The sequence below is a fragment of the Manis javanica genome, chromosome 6 (assembly GCF_040802235.1).
Source record: "Manis javanica isolate MJ-LG chromosome 6, MJ_LKY, whole genome shotgun sequence".
Taxonomy (NCBI): Eukaryota; Metazoa; Chordata; class Mammalia; order Pholidota; family Manidae; genus Manis; species Manis javanica.
Genome location: NC_133161.1, coordinates 111344911 through 111361069, shown reverse-complemented (window position 1 = coordinate 111361069; position 16159 = coordinate 111344911). Strand labels below are relative to the sequence as shown.

At 37.8% G+C, this 16159-nt stretch overlaps 1 protein-coding gene across 6 annotated transcripts in view; it reads right to left on the bottom strand.

Moving 5' to 3' along the window:
* Nucleotides 1–2461: 2461 nt before the first annotated feature.
* ARHGAP20 (Rho GTPase activating protein 20) overlaps nt 2462–16159 on the bottom strand; it is a 175420-nt gene continuing 161722 nt past the window's right edge. For 5 of the 6 annotated variants that reach the window (XM_073239267.1, XM_073239265.1, XM_073239269.1 and 2 more), the window contains 5 exons: nt 15765–15926; nt 12074–12183; nt 9709–9898; nt 8585–8699; nt 2462–7528 (listed from right to left, as the gene is read on the bottom strand). In XM_073239267.1, coding sequence (XP_073095368.1) covers nt 5673–7528; nt 8585–8699; nt 9709–9898; nt 12074–12183; nt 15765–15926 — 2433 coding nt within the window. In that variant the 3' untranslated portion in view covers nt 2462–5672. The remainder of the gene's footprint in view (nt 7529–8584; nt 8700–9708; nt 9899–12073; nt 12184–15764; nt 15927–16159) is intronic. The other variant, XM_073239268.1, reaches the window with a different exon arrangement.

The window sequence follows — 16159 nt, the reverse complement described above, 5'->3', positions numbered from 1 at the left end:
CCTCTGTCATATGGATAGCCAATCTGCTATTGACTCCACACAGTAAGATTTTTTAACTGTTATTGTATTTTCTCAGTTCTATAATTTTCATTTGCCTTTTTGTATGACTTCTATTTCTTTTCTGAGATTTTCTTTTTTTCATTTGTTTTCAAGATAATTTGAATTTGATTGACACATTTTTAAGATACCTGCTTTAAAATCATCTCAGTGTTGGTGTCAGTTGTCTTTTCTTATTGAAGTTTTATTTTCCTGGTTCTTGGTGTGATAGGCAATTTTCAGTTGTATCCTGGACATTTTGGCTACTATGTTAGGGGACTCTGGGCCCTATTTAAATCTTTTATTTTAGTAGGCAGACACATTTTTTAGCTTTAGCACACAGGTCCCCACCTACTAACAGTGGGTTGTGGTTAATTTTCAAAGAATTTTGTAGTGCTACTTTAATCTGTTCTCAGACAGAGAAGCATCTTTTTCCCATGGGTCTTAGGCTTCTCTGGCTGGGTATTTTGTGTGGTGGAGTCCCTCCTATCCATGCCTTCTGGTTACTGTCCCAATGTCTCTGGGTTAGGGAGGGGAGTCTTAGGCCTGCTGGGGCAATGCTGCTTCCCAGGCTGAGCTGCTCGTTGTGCCCGAGTCTGTTGTTGTCTGGCCACTCTGGTATCTCCCAGTGGGGGAGAGCAGTCTACGGCCTAGCAGGAAAGAACTGTCCCCCTGGCCACTTACTGTTAGTGGGGCACTCATCTATCCTTCTTTCTAGTGATATCTGGCTTACCCAGTGGTGTCAGAGACTCCACTTGATCACAGGGAGGAATGCATAGATCTGGGCTGCCTTCTGTTGCTAGGATAGGAAAGGTCAAGCTTTGTTTCCTTCTTTTTTTGGGTGAAGAGATATAAGCTGCTTTGCTATTGTGTTGTCTCTCTACTCCTAGTGTTCTGAACCAATTCACCTTCCCCCATCACCTTTTACATTCTCAATAAAAATGTTGACTTTTATGTTATTTTCAGGGTTTATAATTATACTTAGTTGAAAGGAACAGGGAGACACAAGTTTACACCACTTTGGACCAAACTTTCAGCCCGATTATTTTTACATTTGTCATGGCTTTCTGAATTTTTCTGGTACTGGATGGTTTTCTTAAGTTACAGATACATAGTGGAGACCTAATAACCTAGTAAAGTTTGGACTGGTCCTCATGTACATGTCTGCTTTATTGTGGAATAAGTATTATTATGGAAGTATTGTTAATGGTATTTTATGGTGAAAGGATGACAAAAGAGCCTGGGGTCAGAATGAAGTTCCAGCTAAGAGCAGAATAGGGCTATATGAGCATTAAATGAACTACATATGTATATAAAATGCATTGATCACCAGTATGTGCAGACAACAGTAAGTGCCCATTGTATGTTACTATTACCCTTCTTCTACACAGCCCAATTTTCCCTTACTGTTTAAAGTCCCTGAGGAGGGAAACAAGTCTTTTACCTTGTATCTCTAGGGTCTAGAACAGTACCTGTTAATACAAGTTAAACTGCCTGAATAGCACTTAAATTATTTGTAATACCTCCATCTCCACCCAGCTATGTTCTTTTCTTCATTTTTTGAACTCCTTGTGATTCAGCTTCTTGCTTGAATTAGCTCATCTATGGCTTTCTTTCCCATGTATTTATTCATTTACTGCTTCTTTAAGCAGTAAACTTCTTTATGTTCACTTATTTTGATGATTCTCTGCTTCTTAGTCATCCCATTCTTGAGCAAAAATAGAAAATGTTTCTTTTCCTCCTGAAAATTTTAGGCAGTAAATCACAGCCCCTGTGATGTGAGAAGGAATGTTTCTTTAGAGCATCCATTTTACTCAGTCTACCTCAGAAATACAGGTTTTTAGCTAATTTATTTACTCATAATAGATCAAGAGGCTGCAAGGAGATGTTCTAAAGTTAGTTCCAAGTTACTGTAATCTAAAATCCAGTCTAGATGGAAGCAATTAGCATTTAAATCTTAATATCTCCCAAACTTTTATCTTATATTGTCATATAAAACCAAACTGTAAAAAATGTATTTACCTTGCCTCAACAAATTAAATAGGTTAAAAAACACTCTGAACTATCTAAAAATATATGTGCACTCTGGTGCTTCAGATGAGCACACACAGTGTATGATTTAAAGAATATACACCTAACACTATCTTCCATGTATTTCTTTGGGACTTCAAAACAAAATTTTCCAGATTACACCTCAGGGCCTTCTACCAATTCTACCACACATCTGATATTACGCAGAACTGAAGCTCAATGAGTTCACTGTATTTAAAAACAAAAACAACTCAGTGAAGGATTTATACTTACAGGTAACTCAGAAAACAGAGTAGGACCCATATTGGGATAACATAGAACTCAGGAGTATTCTTTTCAGCAGCATACTTAGTTTATCAGATAGTCTCATAACCAGAATAGACATTAAAGAAAGTTATGTTTTACCCAACTTTATTATTCAGATTTTTCTTTGTATTGAAATAAGCAGTTTGCAGGCTTCCTTTCAAGTCATGAAAACATGACCAGGCAGGAAAATATCACTTAAATATTTACTACCATACTTTGTATTAAGATATGTAATATGAGAGCTTCTTCTCAATAAAATGTGCCATTGGTTCAAGGATACTTTATTATTCCATGAAAAGTAGAAAAACACAATGTGAGATAATTTCTTGAATCCAGTGTTTTTAGTAGATTGGTTCTTTTAAAATCAAAATTATTTTTGTATTTCTGTAAAATTTAAGAAGAAATTAAATTAACACCAGTGTATGTGTACATTGCCCAAATCTAATCAGTGACACTTTTGACACTTCCGGTCTTCAATGCTTGGTTAAAGTAAATCATTTTCTTCTGGACTAAGGTAGTATATTTTTTGGAATCTCTTTGGAATAAATGGTGGCTAAACTTACACAGAGTGAACCTCAATGAACTTTGAGAGGACAAAGATGCAGCAGTCTTGAGAAATCAGAAATATTAAATGTTTTTATGATCTTATAAATACTGCTATCTTGGAGTGTCTGGGTCCAGATATCTTAGAATGTCCAGATGTGTCTGGGGCCAACTGTGTACTCTGGTTAGAATGGTTCAAATTTAGATAAAATCTCATACAACCAATTAAATTGGGTTGCTAATTCTTTTGATATGAGACTATAGACTATATCTTATTATAGGTACACAGTGAAAACAGAATGCCTAAGAAAATGAACACTTCTGTGTCTAAATCATGACTTGCTTAGTAAGTGGTAAGATTATATATAAAAAAATCCTTTTTCTAGAAAGACTGGCCATGGTCTATGAGTAAAAGTTCAAAGTTCCAATTCAACATTATAGTCAATGAAATTTCCAATGTTAAGCAAAAATTCTACAATGGGCAATATTGCTCTGGTAGGATTGTTAACTCTGAAGAATGGTATTTAATAGACATCATTGACCTCATACATATCCATTATCAGTGCTTTGAAAACCAAACAACTTTAAAAGTTAGCAGCAGTTTCTGCAAGTACAAAAATACACATTTATTACATAACATATGGTAGTAAAATTCATCAACATATATTATACAAACTCAAAGCATTTTAGATAAAGCATCAGTCTAATATATTATAGATTGACAGAGTATAATAAAATGACATGTAGTCTGTCTTCAAATCACACAATACTTAATATTAAGTATTATTAAGTAATATTAAAAACTATTCACATTAAGTATAACAGGAGTATCTAAGGGAACAGAATAGGAATAGTTATTAAGGAACCTTAGCGTCTATTTTCTTCTATGCTTCAAACTGGGTGGATGATTTTCTATCTGCCAATATGAAAGAAAAAACTATTATTTTGTTAAGTAGAGCAATTTCTTCCAGAAAGACACACCATGCCAGAAGAACTTCATTCACATCTTGCAGTTCTGACAGTAGTATGCCCTAAGGGTAAGGGGAATCCCTGTTGCCTTTATATATTATACCACAAAAGATATGGATGCTTAGGAGTCTAACTATAGGAGTGGTTGGTTATAAGGAGAAATGTAGTTTACATCTGTGAGTGAGATGGCCAGTGTCATGAATGAGCTCTTTGGACAGAGTTCTAGAAGTTAATTATAATGCTAGGGCAAATAGGGCCATGTTCCCTAGAGGTAGGTAGCACCTATAGCTAATACTGAAAGACTTCTTTTATCTTACATAAAACATTTTATTTTCTATAACTGAAAAAATGCAACCTTTAGGACAACAGGGAAAGAACATTTGACCTGAAAGTTTCCTGGTAGCCAAGAAAAACATTGGAATAAGCTAGTTTGTGGAAGAAAGGTTCATCTGAGGAGAACAAATTGGTTGTAAGTAACGTCTTACTACCTGAAATAAAGAAAGATGCAGACCCATTCCTGATCCTATCCCTTTATACCTAATAATCCATGGAGACAATCCAGGAGATACACTGGTGTAAGGCAAGAGGAGAGGAGAAATGCCAGGGATATGGGATAAACCAGTGGGGTATAAACCATGAATCATTTGGGATAAAAGTATGTAAAAATTTCTGGAGGTAATAAAATCCATAGCCAGTGACTGAAAAGGCCTGATAGCTACTTTGGTGGGTATTTTATTCTGTGACTCTATGAACTTCCAACCTCAAAACTGCTCTCTCAACTGCCAAACAGTCAGAAAGTGACAATATATCAGTAGTTTTTCCTGGCTGCAGGGCTGAAGAAAACATTTCAACAAAAAGATGCCATGCTTTGATTACATGTTGGAAGAGCTTCTGTGTAAGAGAGAAAGGGCTGTTGTTAATCTTTACCTCCACAGTAAGACAGCAAATGCTGTCAGGTCACCTTCTATAAGGGAATTTGTATTTCTGGAGAATATTTCTAGCACAGCACCTATGGAAAAGACATTGAAATGAGAAGCCATTTCCTTTCTTCTTCTCACAGCTGTGTTTCAGAGCCTTTGCAGAGCAGTGCAACACGAATGGAAAGACAAATTAACCAAACACAACTAACAAAAAATTATGATATTGTGGTACTTACGGCTCTTGAATCACTCTAGTTTTTTCCAGTCTAGCTGCATCAATGGACTGATTCCTAGAATGACCCACTGAGAGCATATGACTATAAGCTACTACAGAAATGACTACTGGCTTGGATTCAAGGAAATGTTTCATATTTTTCTTTATTACTGGACATGCTTTCCTTCTTAATGCCTTGATTAGAGTCATTTTTCTTGCCTTTCTGTTAAAACCATTCCATGGAATGTGGATGGTTTCTCTGGACCCATCCCCTCTCTCCCTCCACAGTTCCTGTTTTTCACTCATGATCTCCTGGCCTTCTTAGGACACCAATATTCCATAAGGCATGTTTCCTCTTTAGCAGATGCTTTCTCTGGACCTCTGCTACTACCTCTAAAAACACCTGACACCACCAATCCCATGCTTTCATAAGGAAAAGCGTCCCAAACTCTTAGGTGATAAAATCTTTTTGCCTAAAGTTTTTGCCTAATAGTTTAAATGAAGAGACTTCCTTTGTTGTCCTAAGTATTAGCAATGATTTTTCCTATGCTACCCATCCTAGGTATTTTATACAAAGGGGTCATAATAATTACTGTGTTTATATCATTATTAGCCCAGTTTCTGTTCTTGTAGACATCAGATTCTTACTGTGGTTAAATGTCTTTGGTTAAATACCTGTCTCCAACATCACAGACCATGGTAGGCCCTGAGTCTGGGCTGGACACATCACCCACAGTCAGAGAGCTGGGTGAAGAGCTTTCACAAAGGAGAGGACCCGGAGGGCACTGCCCACTATTCTCTCTTTCCTCATGTGACCTCATGCAAAGCTTGAGTCTGTCGTCCACCAGGCTGAAAGGAGAACTACAGTGTCTCTCTGGGTCCTGGCTGGGATAAGAACTACACCACTGGGCTGTTTGCATAGCTCCAAGCCCTTCAGCTGCCCTTCCAGGCATGTCTTTCTGTCTCTCTTTCAGTGAGTTAGTTTCTGGAACACCAGAAGCATACGGAGGTGGCTCCAGGGGTCCTTTTAGAGAACTCGTTTTCTTTTCCTCTGGTCTGGATGCCCTTGCCTTCTTTTTGAGGGACCAGTTTTTCAAACTGGCCACACTATTCCTCAACCACATGCTGGGGTGAAGAGTTACAGAATGTGTTTGTGAATGCCACTCCACGGCGTCTTTTTTTCTATAAGTCAGGTGGCTGCTGGCCTGCCCTGATGAGGGACCAGGCATTCCAGAGATGAAGCTGGAATTGCTGAAATCAGAAGAAAGCATTTCCTGTTTTCTTTGAGTTTGAAAAGTGCAATCTATTGGAGAGGAAGTTTCAGTGGGGGTAAACACAGAGTGTTCAGAAATCTGAGAAAAAGCACTGTCTTGGGAGCTTACTGATGAGCCAGATGGGGAAGTGCCTGGGGAGGACAAGCTGGAATAGCTAGTCCTTGGGCAAATGTTTAATCTTGGGGGTAAAATCTTCTCAATGTTTTGGTTTGTGGCACTACTCTTGCCCACCTCAATTCCCATGATCAAGCTCTGATTAATTAGCTTTTGCCCTTCCATTTGCAAAGACTTGTGCCGCTTGAGATAATCTTCCTCTCCATGCAAGAGACCAGCTTCACAGTTCGTTTTATGTTGTTTCTTTGAATAAATCCCCCTGAGATAGGTCAGTTTGCAGTGCTGGTCATCTGTGTTGGGCTCTGAGCAGCGCCGGTGCCTCCTGGAACTCTGGGGAGCATTTGCTGTATGTGGAGGGGAATACCCAGACCTATCTGCATCAAAGGGCTGGTTCCTGGCATGATCATGTGAAGACATGTTAGTATGAGATGCCACAGAAATGGCCACTGGCTTGGATTTAGGGAAAAGTTTCACATGATTTCCTTCACTACCAGACAAGCTTTTCTTCTTAACATTTTTATTACTGGCATTTTTCTTTGTATCAGTGTCTGTGACTAAGCTCTTTTTAAAACACATCTTACCCTCTTCCTGGAGGGACTGATTCTGCTTCAGATAGTCCTCATCTTTTTGTGAGAGAATTGCATCACAGCTGGACTTGCGCAGTTTTTTCTGATAAAACTCCCTGAGATAGGAAAGCGTGGAATCTAGATAGTCGATGCTGGGCTCTGAGCAGCGCCGGTGTCGCCTCAGGCTTTTTGGGGCATCTGCTGCAGCTGTGGACAGGTAACTGGGTGTGCTAATGCCACATGGGGCCCTGGCACGATCCCGCAGTGGGACCTTTGTGTACACTACTGCAATGTTCACTGGCTTGGATTTGAGAGGCCTTTCCATTTGAACATCTTCATCTTTAGAATGGTCTAAGTCAAAGTCGCTCAGGGTTAAAAGGCCTTCCACCTCAGGCTGGTCAAGGTCATAGTCACTGAGGGTTAACACAGAGTCCATGCTTCTGCTACCCTGACCAAGCTTCTTTACCAGGTTGCCGCATGGAGCATCGACATCCTCATTCAGTTCGTTTTCCAAGCTGTCGTAGGAGGAGTCGTTCAGTTGGAAGCCAGAGGTATCTGTCAGAAAAGGAAGCATGAGTAACACTCTTCCTTACCACAAATACATGCTGCCTTAAAAAACAAACAAATGATGGTACTTAGTTTAATTCTCTTTTCATGTAGATTGTTCAAATTCTTACTCTCAACAAGGAAAGAATCTTTCACAATCTTCCCAATTGTTAGTGCAGAAAAAAAAATACTGTTGGGTTATCCAAGATATATCTCAGTTCCTGAAGAAATGGGCTTTCCTTAAGACTTCCTCAAACAAAGGAGGACATGTCAATAGTAAGAAATAGTAAAAAAAATATGAAGGAATTAATGCCAAGTATACCTAGGTTCTTAATAAGACTGCCTTCTAATGGAGATTGCTGGTGGATACATATAATTAATTCTAGTCTCAGAGAAACCATGTACTAACCCTATCAATTCCTCTTTGACAAAGTTCTTTAATATCCATTACTGTATATAATCTTTACAACAACCATAAAAGTTAGATATTATAGTTAGTTATCCATATTTATAGATGAAGATATTGATGTCCAGTGGCATAGAATAATTGGCCAAAGAATATAGCAAGTAACTTGTAGTACAAGAGTTCCCATTCTGTAAGTCTGAGTGTCCTCAAACTGCCTCCTGCCCAATGATGCTGGTTGTTTTTTTAACCCTCTTTTGTAGAGTACTAGAATTTATAAAGTGTCTCAGGGACCACTAAGGGGCAGCAGAAGAAAGAAGGACCAGACCTGCCTCTAGGCCTTCTGTAGTTTTAACTGCAGCAGCTTTATTATCTAAATTAGGGTTCCCTATAAAATCTTAATTTAAGAAAGCTTGAAAGCGTCATACCAAATAATGGTGCCACTAACAACTTGAAATTGGAGACCTTGTCTAGTATGTTCCTTACTCCCACAACACTGGTGACATCCCTGTCCGACCTAGGATAAGGGAGGAGGAGAAGTCCTAGGCCCCCTGGACACAGAGGCTCCCTTCATTTGAGCTGCTGTCAGCTCCAGGACAGCACTGTCCCAGCAGCTTCACAGGCATGTCTATTTCTCAAAAAAACCAGCCAGTTCACAATACCTGAGGCATTCTCTCTGGTATCACATCTCACTGAAACCTCTCCCAGGAGGGAAATGATTTCTTCTCCAAATATCCTACAGCAATTCTCAATCAGGAATTGTATAAGCATGGAAACCTGTACAAAAAAAAGACAAAACACAGTGTTACTTTTCATACTGCATATCTATAAATAACACTTCATATATGAATACTGATTTTAATGGAAAAGCAAGAGAATCCTGAGAAAAATTCATGTCTGCTTTAAAAGCATACAAAACAGCTTTTCCTAAAAATTATACTATAGGTAGTTTGGATATAGAGATTAATTTTAATCAGTGGATTAAAGTCATTATTTGTGGCCCTGCTGAATGCCAACATTTATATAAATGACTTAGGGAGTTGTCATAATTGTGGGAAGAAGGCATCCTCTATGGGTTTCCTGTGAAGGAGAGAGAAAACTCACCTTTTGCCTGAACTAGTCTCTACCCATTATTTCCTTTCCCTAGGCTCCCTAACTGGGATGCTTGGGGAAGAGGTAAGATTTTACTAGGGAGCTTTGTGCTTCCGCCGAGACATACTGGAACTTTCCTTCACTTTCCTTGCCTCAGCAGCTGAGCAAAAGAGCAGGAAGAATGTTGGGAAGAAAGGGAACTAATTAGTGTCCCAAACCCTGTGCTAACTGCTAGGCTCTACAACACCGTGATTTCAAGTAACTACTGTGTGCAAACTAGGTATTATCACCACCTCCATTTTTCAGATAAGGAGACTGGATCAGTGTAAGTAACTTTACCCAAGACTGTGCATCTGGCAAGTGATGAGGCTGAGAACTGAACCTTGGCTTGTCTAACTCCAAAGTCTTTTCTTCTTTTTTAAGTCACATCAACTGCTTTCTTATCAATCCCTCTATGGTTAAATCAGTCATAGTGTTTTGCCTCCTTAAAAGGAAAAGAGAAGTAACCCAATTGCTATCACTTTTTTGCTCAAGAAATCACCCTTCTATAGTCTATCAGAATAGGATAAATCACTCAATGAACTCATATTTATACTTAAGGTATTTAAGAAAATGTCTTTCAGAAATAATACTCCGAATAGGTTCAAAATGGGGATTCAATCCCCTAGGGTATAAAACTGAAAAACTGCATTACCTTTTTTGTAAATTCATTTTCTAGTTCTGGGCTGGAGGAAGTAGAAGGCCAAAGAATGCTTGGAGCGATACACACTGCTAAATTAAATGCAGTCATCTGATTGGAAGAGGACTGTTGTTCAATGTTGTGTAATACCCCAAAAAGATACCTTAGGAGAACAACATTGGCTCTCGGAAGCTGGTCTAATAGCCTAAGGACAGAAAAATGTGTGTTTTAAGCAAGACATTTCATAAGAAACTTGTAAAGACAGACAACCCTTACTTTTCCTGGAGGACCATGCAGAGCAAGAACACAGTTCAGATATGCAAAAGTTTCAGTTCACATGGTACAGGCAAAGTGAGGATTGCCTGTAGAGAATGGGAGAAAAGAAGTCCTAGGGATTTGTGTATTTATTTTATATACCATCTTCATATCCCATGAAAATGTGGAAGAATGCAGAAAAATGGCTCATTAAAAACAACCTTCCTGAAATATTCTTGAAACTGGTACAATGTGTTTTAACTTAGACAAATCTTATTAACATTTTAGTATATTCTCAACCAAAAACCCCCAAAAAGCTTTCTAATGAAATTAAACACTTAAATTTAAAGTGCTCCCTTTATTTCCACTAGCAACACAGGAATTTGTTCTCTTGCTGAGAACCCAAACCTTAGCTCTACTAAGACTTCCCTTATGCTCTGCTTCACCAGCTTCCAAGGTCAATTTTGTCCCAAACCGCTTTACTTCACTGATATCAAGTTCACATATAAGTGAAGCTTATAATAATATATTTCCTACTGTTCTTATTTTGTACTTGATAGGATTTTTAAATTATTCAATGAAAATGATTTTTACTACCATTTAGAAAACATATATGTTGAAATTCATGGTTGTTTTTTTTTCAACAAGAATCTGCAACCTGGGGGGGAAAGTAAGGTAATTTGACTTCGCTTGCATAAATAGCAGAGAGGCATTCTTCAGTATGATGGACTGATAATGATACAGTTTTGTAGGGACAAATTATGAAAGATATTGAAATGGACCACTGAGTGTGTTCAACGGAGAGTAAGGTGTTGTCTAGCATACTCTTGGGTTATCTAATTCTCTGGGTGCCCTATGCCTTTAAGCTATTTCACAAGTCTGGTAAATTGTAGATTACAGAGAGCAGTGCACCTAACACTTATAGACTTGACATTCTGTCTGGTGGAGAGAGAAAATGATTTAATTGATTCCCTCATGCCTCAATAGAAAAAGCCAGTTTTGCATCTGTTTGTAAATTCAACACTTCTGATTCAACAACAAAAGTTGTGGCAGTCTAAAATCTTCTTTGAACTGGTGGTAACATCTTACTAGTTCTTTCACTAATTAATGATTTAAATAAAATATTTCTGATTTTTGTATAAAAAACACCTGATATTTGTATAAGAGTCATATTTGCCTTTAAAGAAAAAAAGCATTCAGGCAGTTTACACGATATAACATTTTAGACAATGAGCAACAATGTATACAATCCGATGATCACTATTTCTGAATGGATTCCACCAAACCATAATGGAAGAGGAGATAGTATTTTGTTACAGAGCTTTGGTTTCTGGCATGTTCAACATTGTACTATGTTCTTATGATAAAAGAAGTCTATTAATTGCAGTGTGTAGATAGTTGTTCAAGAAAAAAAACTACTAAACAAGCATATGCAAATAAATGACAGTGGGACTTGGGTTTTCGCGGAACTGGAAGTACTGCTTTTTGTTAATATTCTCCTCCTTTTTATTCTCTTATAACGCAGGGATCAGGAACGAGGGCAGTGAATTCTGCCAGTCCCATTTGCCTGAGTGTGGACGATGCATTCTTTGGGATCGGACTGAGACTTTGCAGCCCCTTTCCCTTGATGATCTCCAGTGAGTGAACTCTCTCTTGCGATGCTCCCACAGCACCAGCCCCTGCACAGGTCTTTTATAGCACTCATCATACTACATTGTACTTGAAGTTCTTGGTTTTATCTGTGTATTCTACTAGACTGTAAGTTCCTCGAGTGGAGGGAATTTTCTGTTATGAATTCACTTGCTGAATGAGATATATAAGGAGTTGTCTGGTTAGCTAAATTTACCAAAATTAAGATAATAAATTGTACAGTGGGTCTACAGTATTAACTATTGGTCTAACGGGTTTCAGCTCCTAACAGATTCAGATATATAAAAGGTATACAGTGGTCATGTATTCCATGTTAATAAGATTAGGGAGAAAACAATAGCAGTAATGACAGTAGCCAACATAAATTTGGTCCTCGTGGATAGGACTTTTATGGTAATCATTACTTTCATAGATATGCTTATAAAATATATATTTTAAAAGTATTTTTGAGATATAACCAAATTAGAATAATTACCTTTGAATTGTATTTATTTTCTCTTCATCATTTCCTTGATCCAGTACACAGACCCAGTGATCATAGAGATCTGATGAAAAAATACTTCCTGGAATATTTCGTAGGAAATCCTTACATAGAAGGAGAAATTTTAAATGGTTATTCTCATGCTAAATATGTATTAAGAAAATCAGAAAGAACATGTTTAACTGAAGAGTCCTTTCTTTGGAAAACACAGAGCTCTGTGCCAACTCTCCACTGACATGCACACATAGAAACACATGCTTTGATTTTTTTTCACAAAACCAGAGGGAAACTGGAGTGGGGACAACAGTGGGAAAGTTAAAGGACAACCTGTTTGGGCTGAACCCCCTGTCTGTGTACATTTTAGCAAATTAGGGCAACATGACAGGATCTGGCAAACCATCCTAAATCCTTTTTCCTGCTCTCAAATCACGAGTTCAAAGAAATGCATATTTGTGAGGTTTGTAATGTGGCAATCATTCTAAACATGTTTACTCATATATTTCAGCAACTGTTTGAGGTACTAGGGATAGAGCTATGAATAAAACAAAGTCCCTGCTATTTTAGAACTTTATATTCCAGTGGCACTGGTGAACAATTTCACTGAGAGGCACAGTGTTTCTCCCTGTGTTCCTCATAGAAGGACTGTCATATATTTGGGGGTTGAAAGCATTCCAGGCAATAACTGGGCTCTGGGAGTCTGGAACAGCACCCCATGGCCTGATGTATACTAAATAACAAGTCCCCAGTACATTATCCTTTCTGGTGATACCTGTTCTGCTGAGACCACTGGCAGGACTGGGCATGGTAAAACCCAGACTATGACACAAAAAGGATATAACCAAGGGTATTTGCTGCTTGGCAGTTTTTTAAAAATAAAAAGTTTAATGAAAAGTAAAATAAAAAGCTATATTTGGTCTTCCTGTGTTCATTTCTGTTTTAGGCCAACTCTCTCTGTTGCTTTTGGCATGGGATTAATAAGGCCAAGCTTGAAACGTCTGATCTCCACTTCAGCAAACTTCAGAGTAAACTCAATTTTGTGTTTAAGCACTGTACCCATGGTTGACTATCTTCCTGCAAGTTCCTGCTTAAGACACTGAGGCAGGTGAAAGTCTGCAATTGACCAATTTTAACTCTTGCTGGAAAAAACCAAATCAGCAGCTTTATCTATGTGATTTACCAAAGGCAGCACACAACTTTTTAGTTATACATCATGTTGGCATTACTAATACGGAAGCTGCAATACCTAATTGTTACAATTAGTTGATCAGGTGTGCATCTCCCTCACTAGCTCAGGAGCTCCTCCAGGGCAGGGACAGACCTTCACCTTCTTTGTATACCTCAATGCCAAGCACAGTCCCAGAAATAGTAGAGGTCATTACTGAACTGTTAATATTTGCATCATGGCCAAATATTAATGAGGGCAAGGGAGGGCCAACTATAATTGAGATTCTAAGATAATTAAGAAACCCTCTTTATAGTCATGTCAACTATTGTCATACAACTTTTTTAAGAGTGGCTATAAGTAGGAAGATGACTGATTCAAAATCTTTCTCTGTTCTATTGTATCTTCCAGTATAAATGTGCCTGGATATTTGTGATTCAGATGGGTCATCACAAAAGTTGCCTCTTTTTTGGGAAAGCTACTGAATTTTCATAATTCCAAATGAATTTTAGTTGCTGCACTTACTTTAAAAGTCAGATTTAGAAGAGACAAAATTTGTTATTTCAAAGTGGGGCAGTGACATAGCTCTCTTTTTAAATCTCTGAGGACAACTTCTATCTTAAAGAAAAACATCAAGCCTTAAACCTACACTTGAAAGATAATAACTCATAACATCTCAATGAACTCTCTACAGCTGGAATAACAAGTTAAGGAATACAACCACCACCACAGCTGATAAAAGATGTAAGAGCTCATTCTGAATCACCAGCACCAACTCACAGCACTCAACTGCAAGTCTCCTCCCTTCCAGAACTAGCCCGGTCAGCAGAATGCTCAAATTAATCTGAGATGAGATTCCTGCAGGATTAAAAATGAACTTTTTCCTCAAAGGTCTGATGGACCAATGTGAGTGTCTCAAGCAATTTTCTTCCAATTACAATTTGAAGAGTTAAGCTTATATTTGAGCAAAACTAGCATAAAGTAAAAACTTAAAGGAAAAAAGTACCATTTCCAAATAGTCTTAAAAAGAAGAAAAAAAAATTGGAAAAATTATCTCCTTTCCTGAAACCACTTGGAAGAAATGAGAGTAAAACACAGTCACATGATTATAAAATTGCAATTACTTGGAACCTATTTTACCAGACTTCTCAATCATTTGGATCATTTATCTTTTGCTTATTTTGTACAAGTAATATTTCTTCAATTTGAAATACAATTTAACTCTTCTAGAACCATATTCTTTGTAATAGCCTCAATGATCTAGTGCAAAATTTTAAGAAGCGTTGTGTTGTAAAGAGTAGCATAATAAGGCAAATTTTCTAAAATAGGCTTTAGCTTCCAAAATGAGAGATGGGAGAAAGACTAATTATATGATAAAAAAAGAAAAAACAAAGAAAAATTCATTGTGCATATATATTCCTGGCATGTATCTGGCTAAGTACAACATATGTGTCTTTATCATATTTTAAGATTGAAGAGTAATTGTGAAACTTGTATAAAAGAGATTAGATGATTCTAGCTCCAGCTCTCTAGTTCTGAGTAATACTTTACTGTAAAAGCCTACAGGAGGGGTTAAGAGCAGACACAGTTCATTTAGCAAAACATATCTGATTGTTCATAAAACCACTAAGTAAGATTCTGTACAGAGTTGACAAGGAGTAGGGATATGCAAAAGTCTTCTTCACTGTGTTTTCCTTAATTTGATTTTATGCTCCAGGCTCCAGGATGCAGGGTGAGGCCTTATCTCTACCTCTGGCTCCAGTGCATTCCAACCTTGCTGGAAGGTTGGAGCCTGAGGCAGGTCTTCAGAAACTAGGGCTCTGGTCAAAAGCATTGCTAGAAGCTGGTTTTGACTCTAGGTAAACTCAAGAAAGTGCAGAGGGAAAGCATTTTAGAAGTGCTCTAACTATGGATGTGAGTTAAGTAACCACAAGGTAAAGTGTAAGGACTATGAAGAATGTCAAATGTGGTAAGGGTTTTATAAAAGAAGGCCCAGTGTATAGAGTCCTTTCTATTCTGTATTTACTTTAAGAAGGTATTAGGGAACAGGGGAAGGCATAATGATTGTATAAGTGAATGTAATTTTCAGTGATCTCTTTGTTTCAGTTGTTATTATGTTTGTATTATGGTAAACTCTGTTTCAAGGTTCAATAATGGTTTATTTTTGAAAATTTTGTCATTATCAGAAAGGCAATGAAATCATCATAATCAGGATATTTATTCTGGTAAATAAGCTGTGCGTCCTTTGAGTATTCTTAATTTTTATTTTATTTTTTTCTACATGGGCTGGCAGAGGTGAAGATAAGGAGAGTGGTGTGGGATGAAAAAATTAAAGAAAGCTGATCTGACAAGCCATTATTGTTGAAGTTGGCTTTTAAAGGTCAATGCTGGCTTTGTGAACTGTTTTTTAACACTAAAAAGATTTAAAATCTATGCAGATGGAAACAATGTCATGATGAGAGAAACCAGTTGTCTTTCTCCAGAGCTACACCATGGGATGGATGAAGGGACAGCCTTTCCTACCTTTAAGACAGATGCTATCACAAAAATAGATTCACACTCTAGGTGTACTTCAACTCCAGAATTCAGTTTCTCTTTTAGCTCTCTGCAGGATTTCACATTGGCTGATTGTCTGAAGATGCCTTTTGTGAGGGGTCCTTTTTGATTAAGAAAGAAAAGCATATCCTACAGGGAAGCAAAGGGAAAAATCCAAAATGGCACTTCACACATACAAGCAAGGGAACACATACTTGCCCTCCTCAGCGGTCAGATGCCAGGTGTCCCGGGGGACTGGGGACCCAGGGGGTCTGCTGGAAAAACTAAGGTCAGCTTGTTTTGGGTACCTCTAAATCTCTTTTCCCTTATTTATTCTTTAGTTTATCAACATCTAAAACATTTTACTTTAAACACTTTGATTT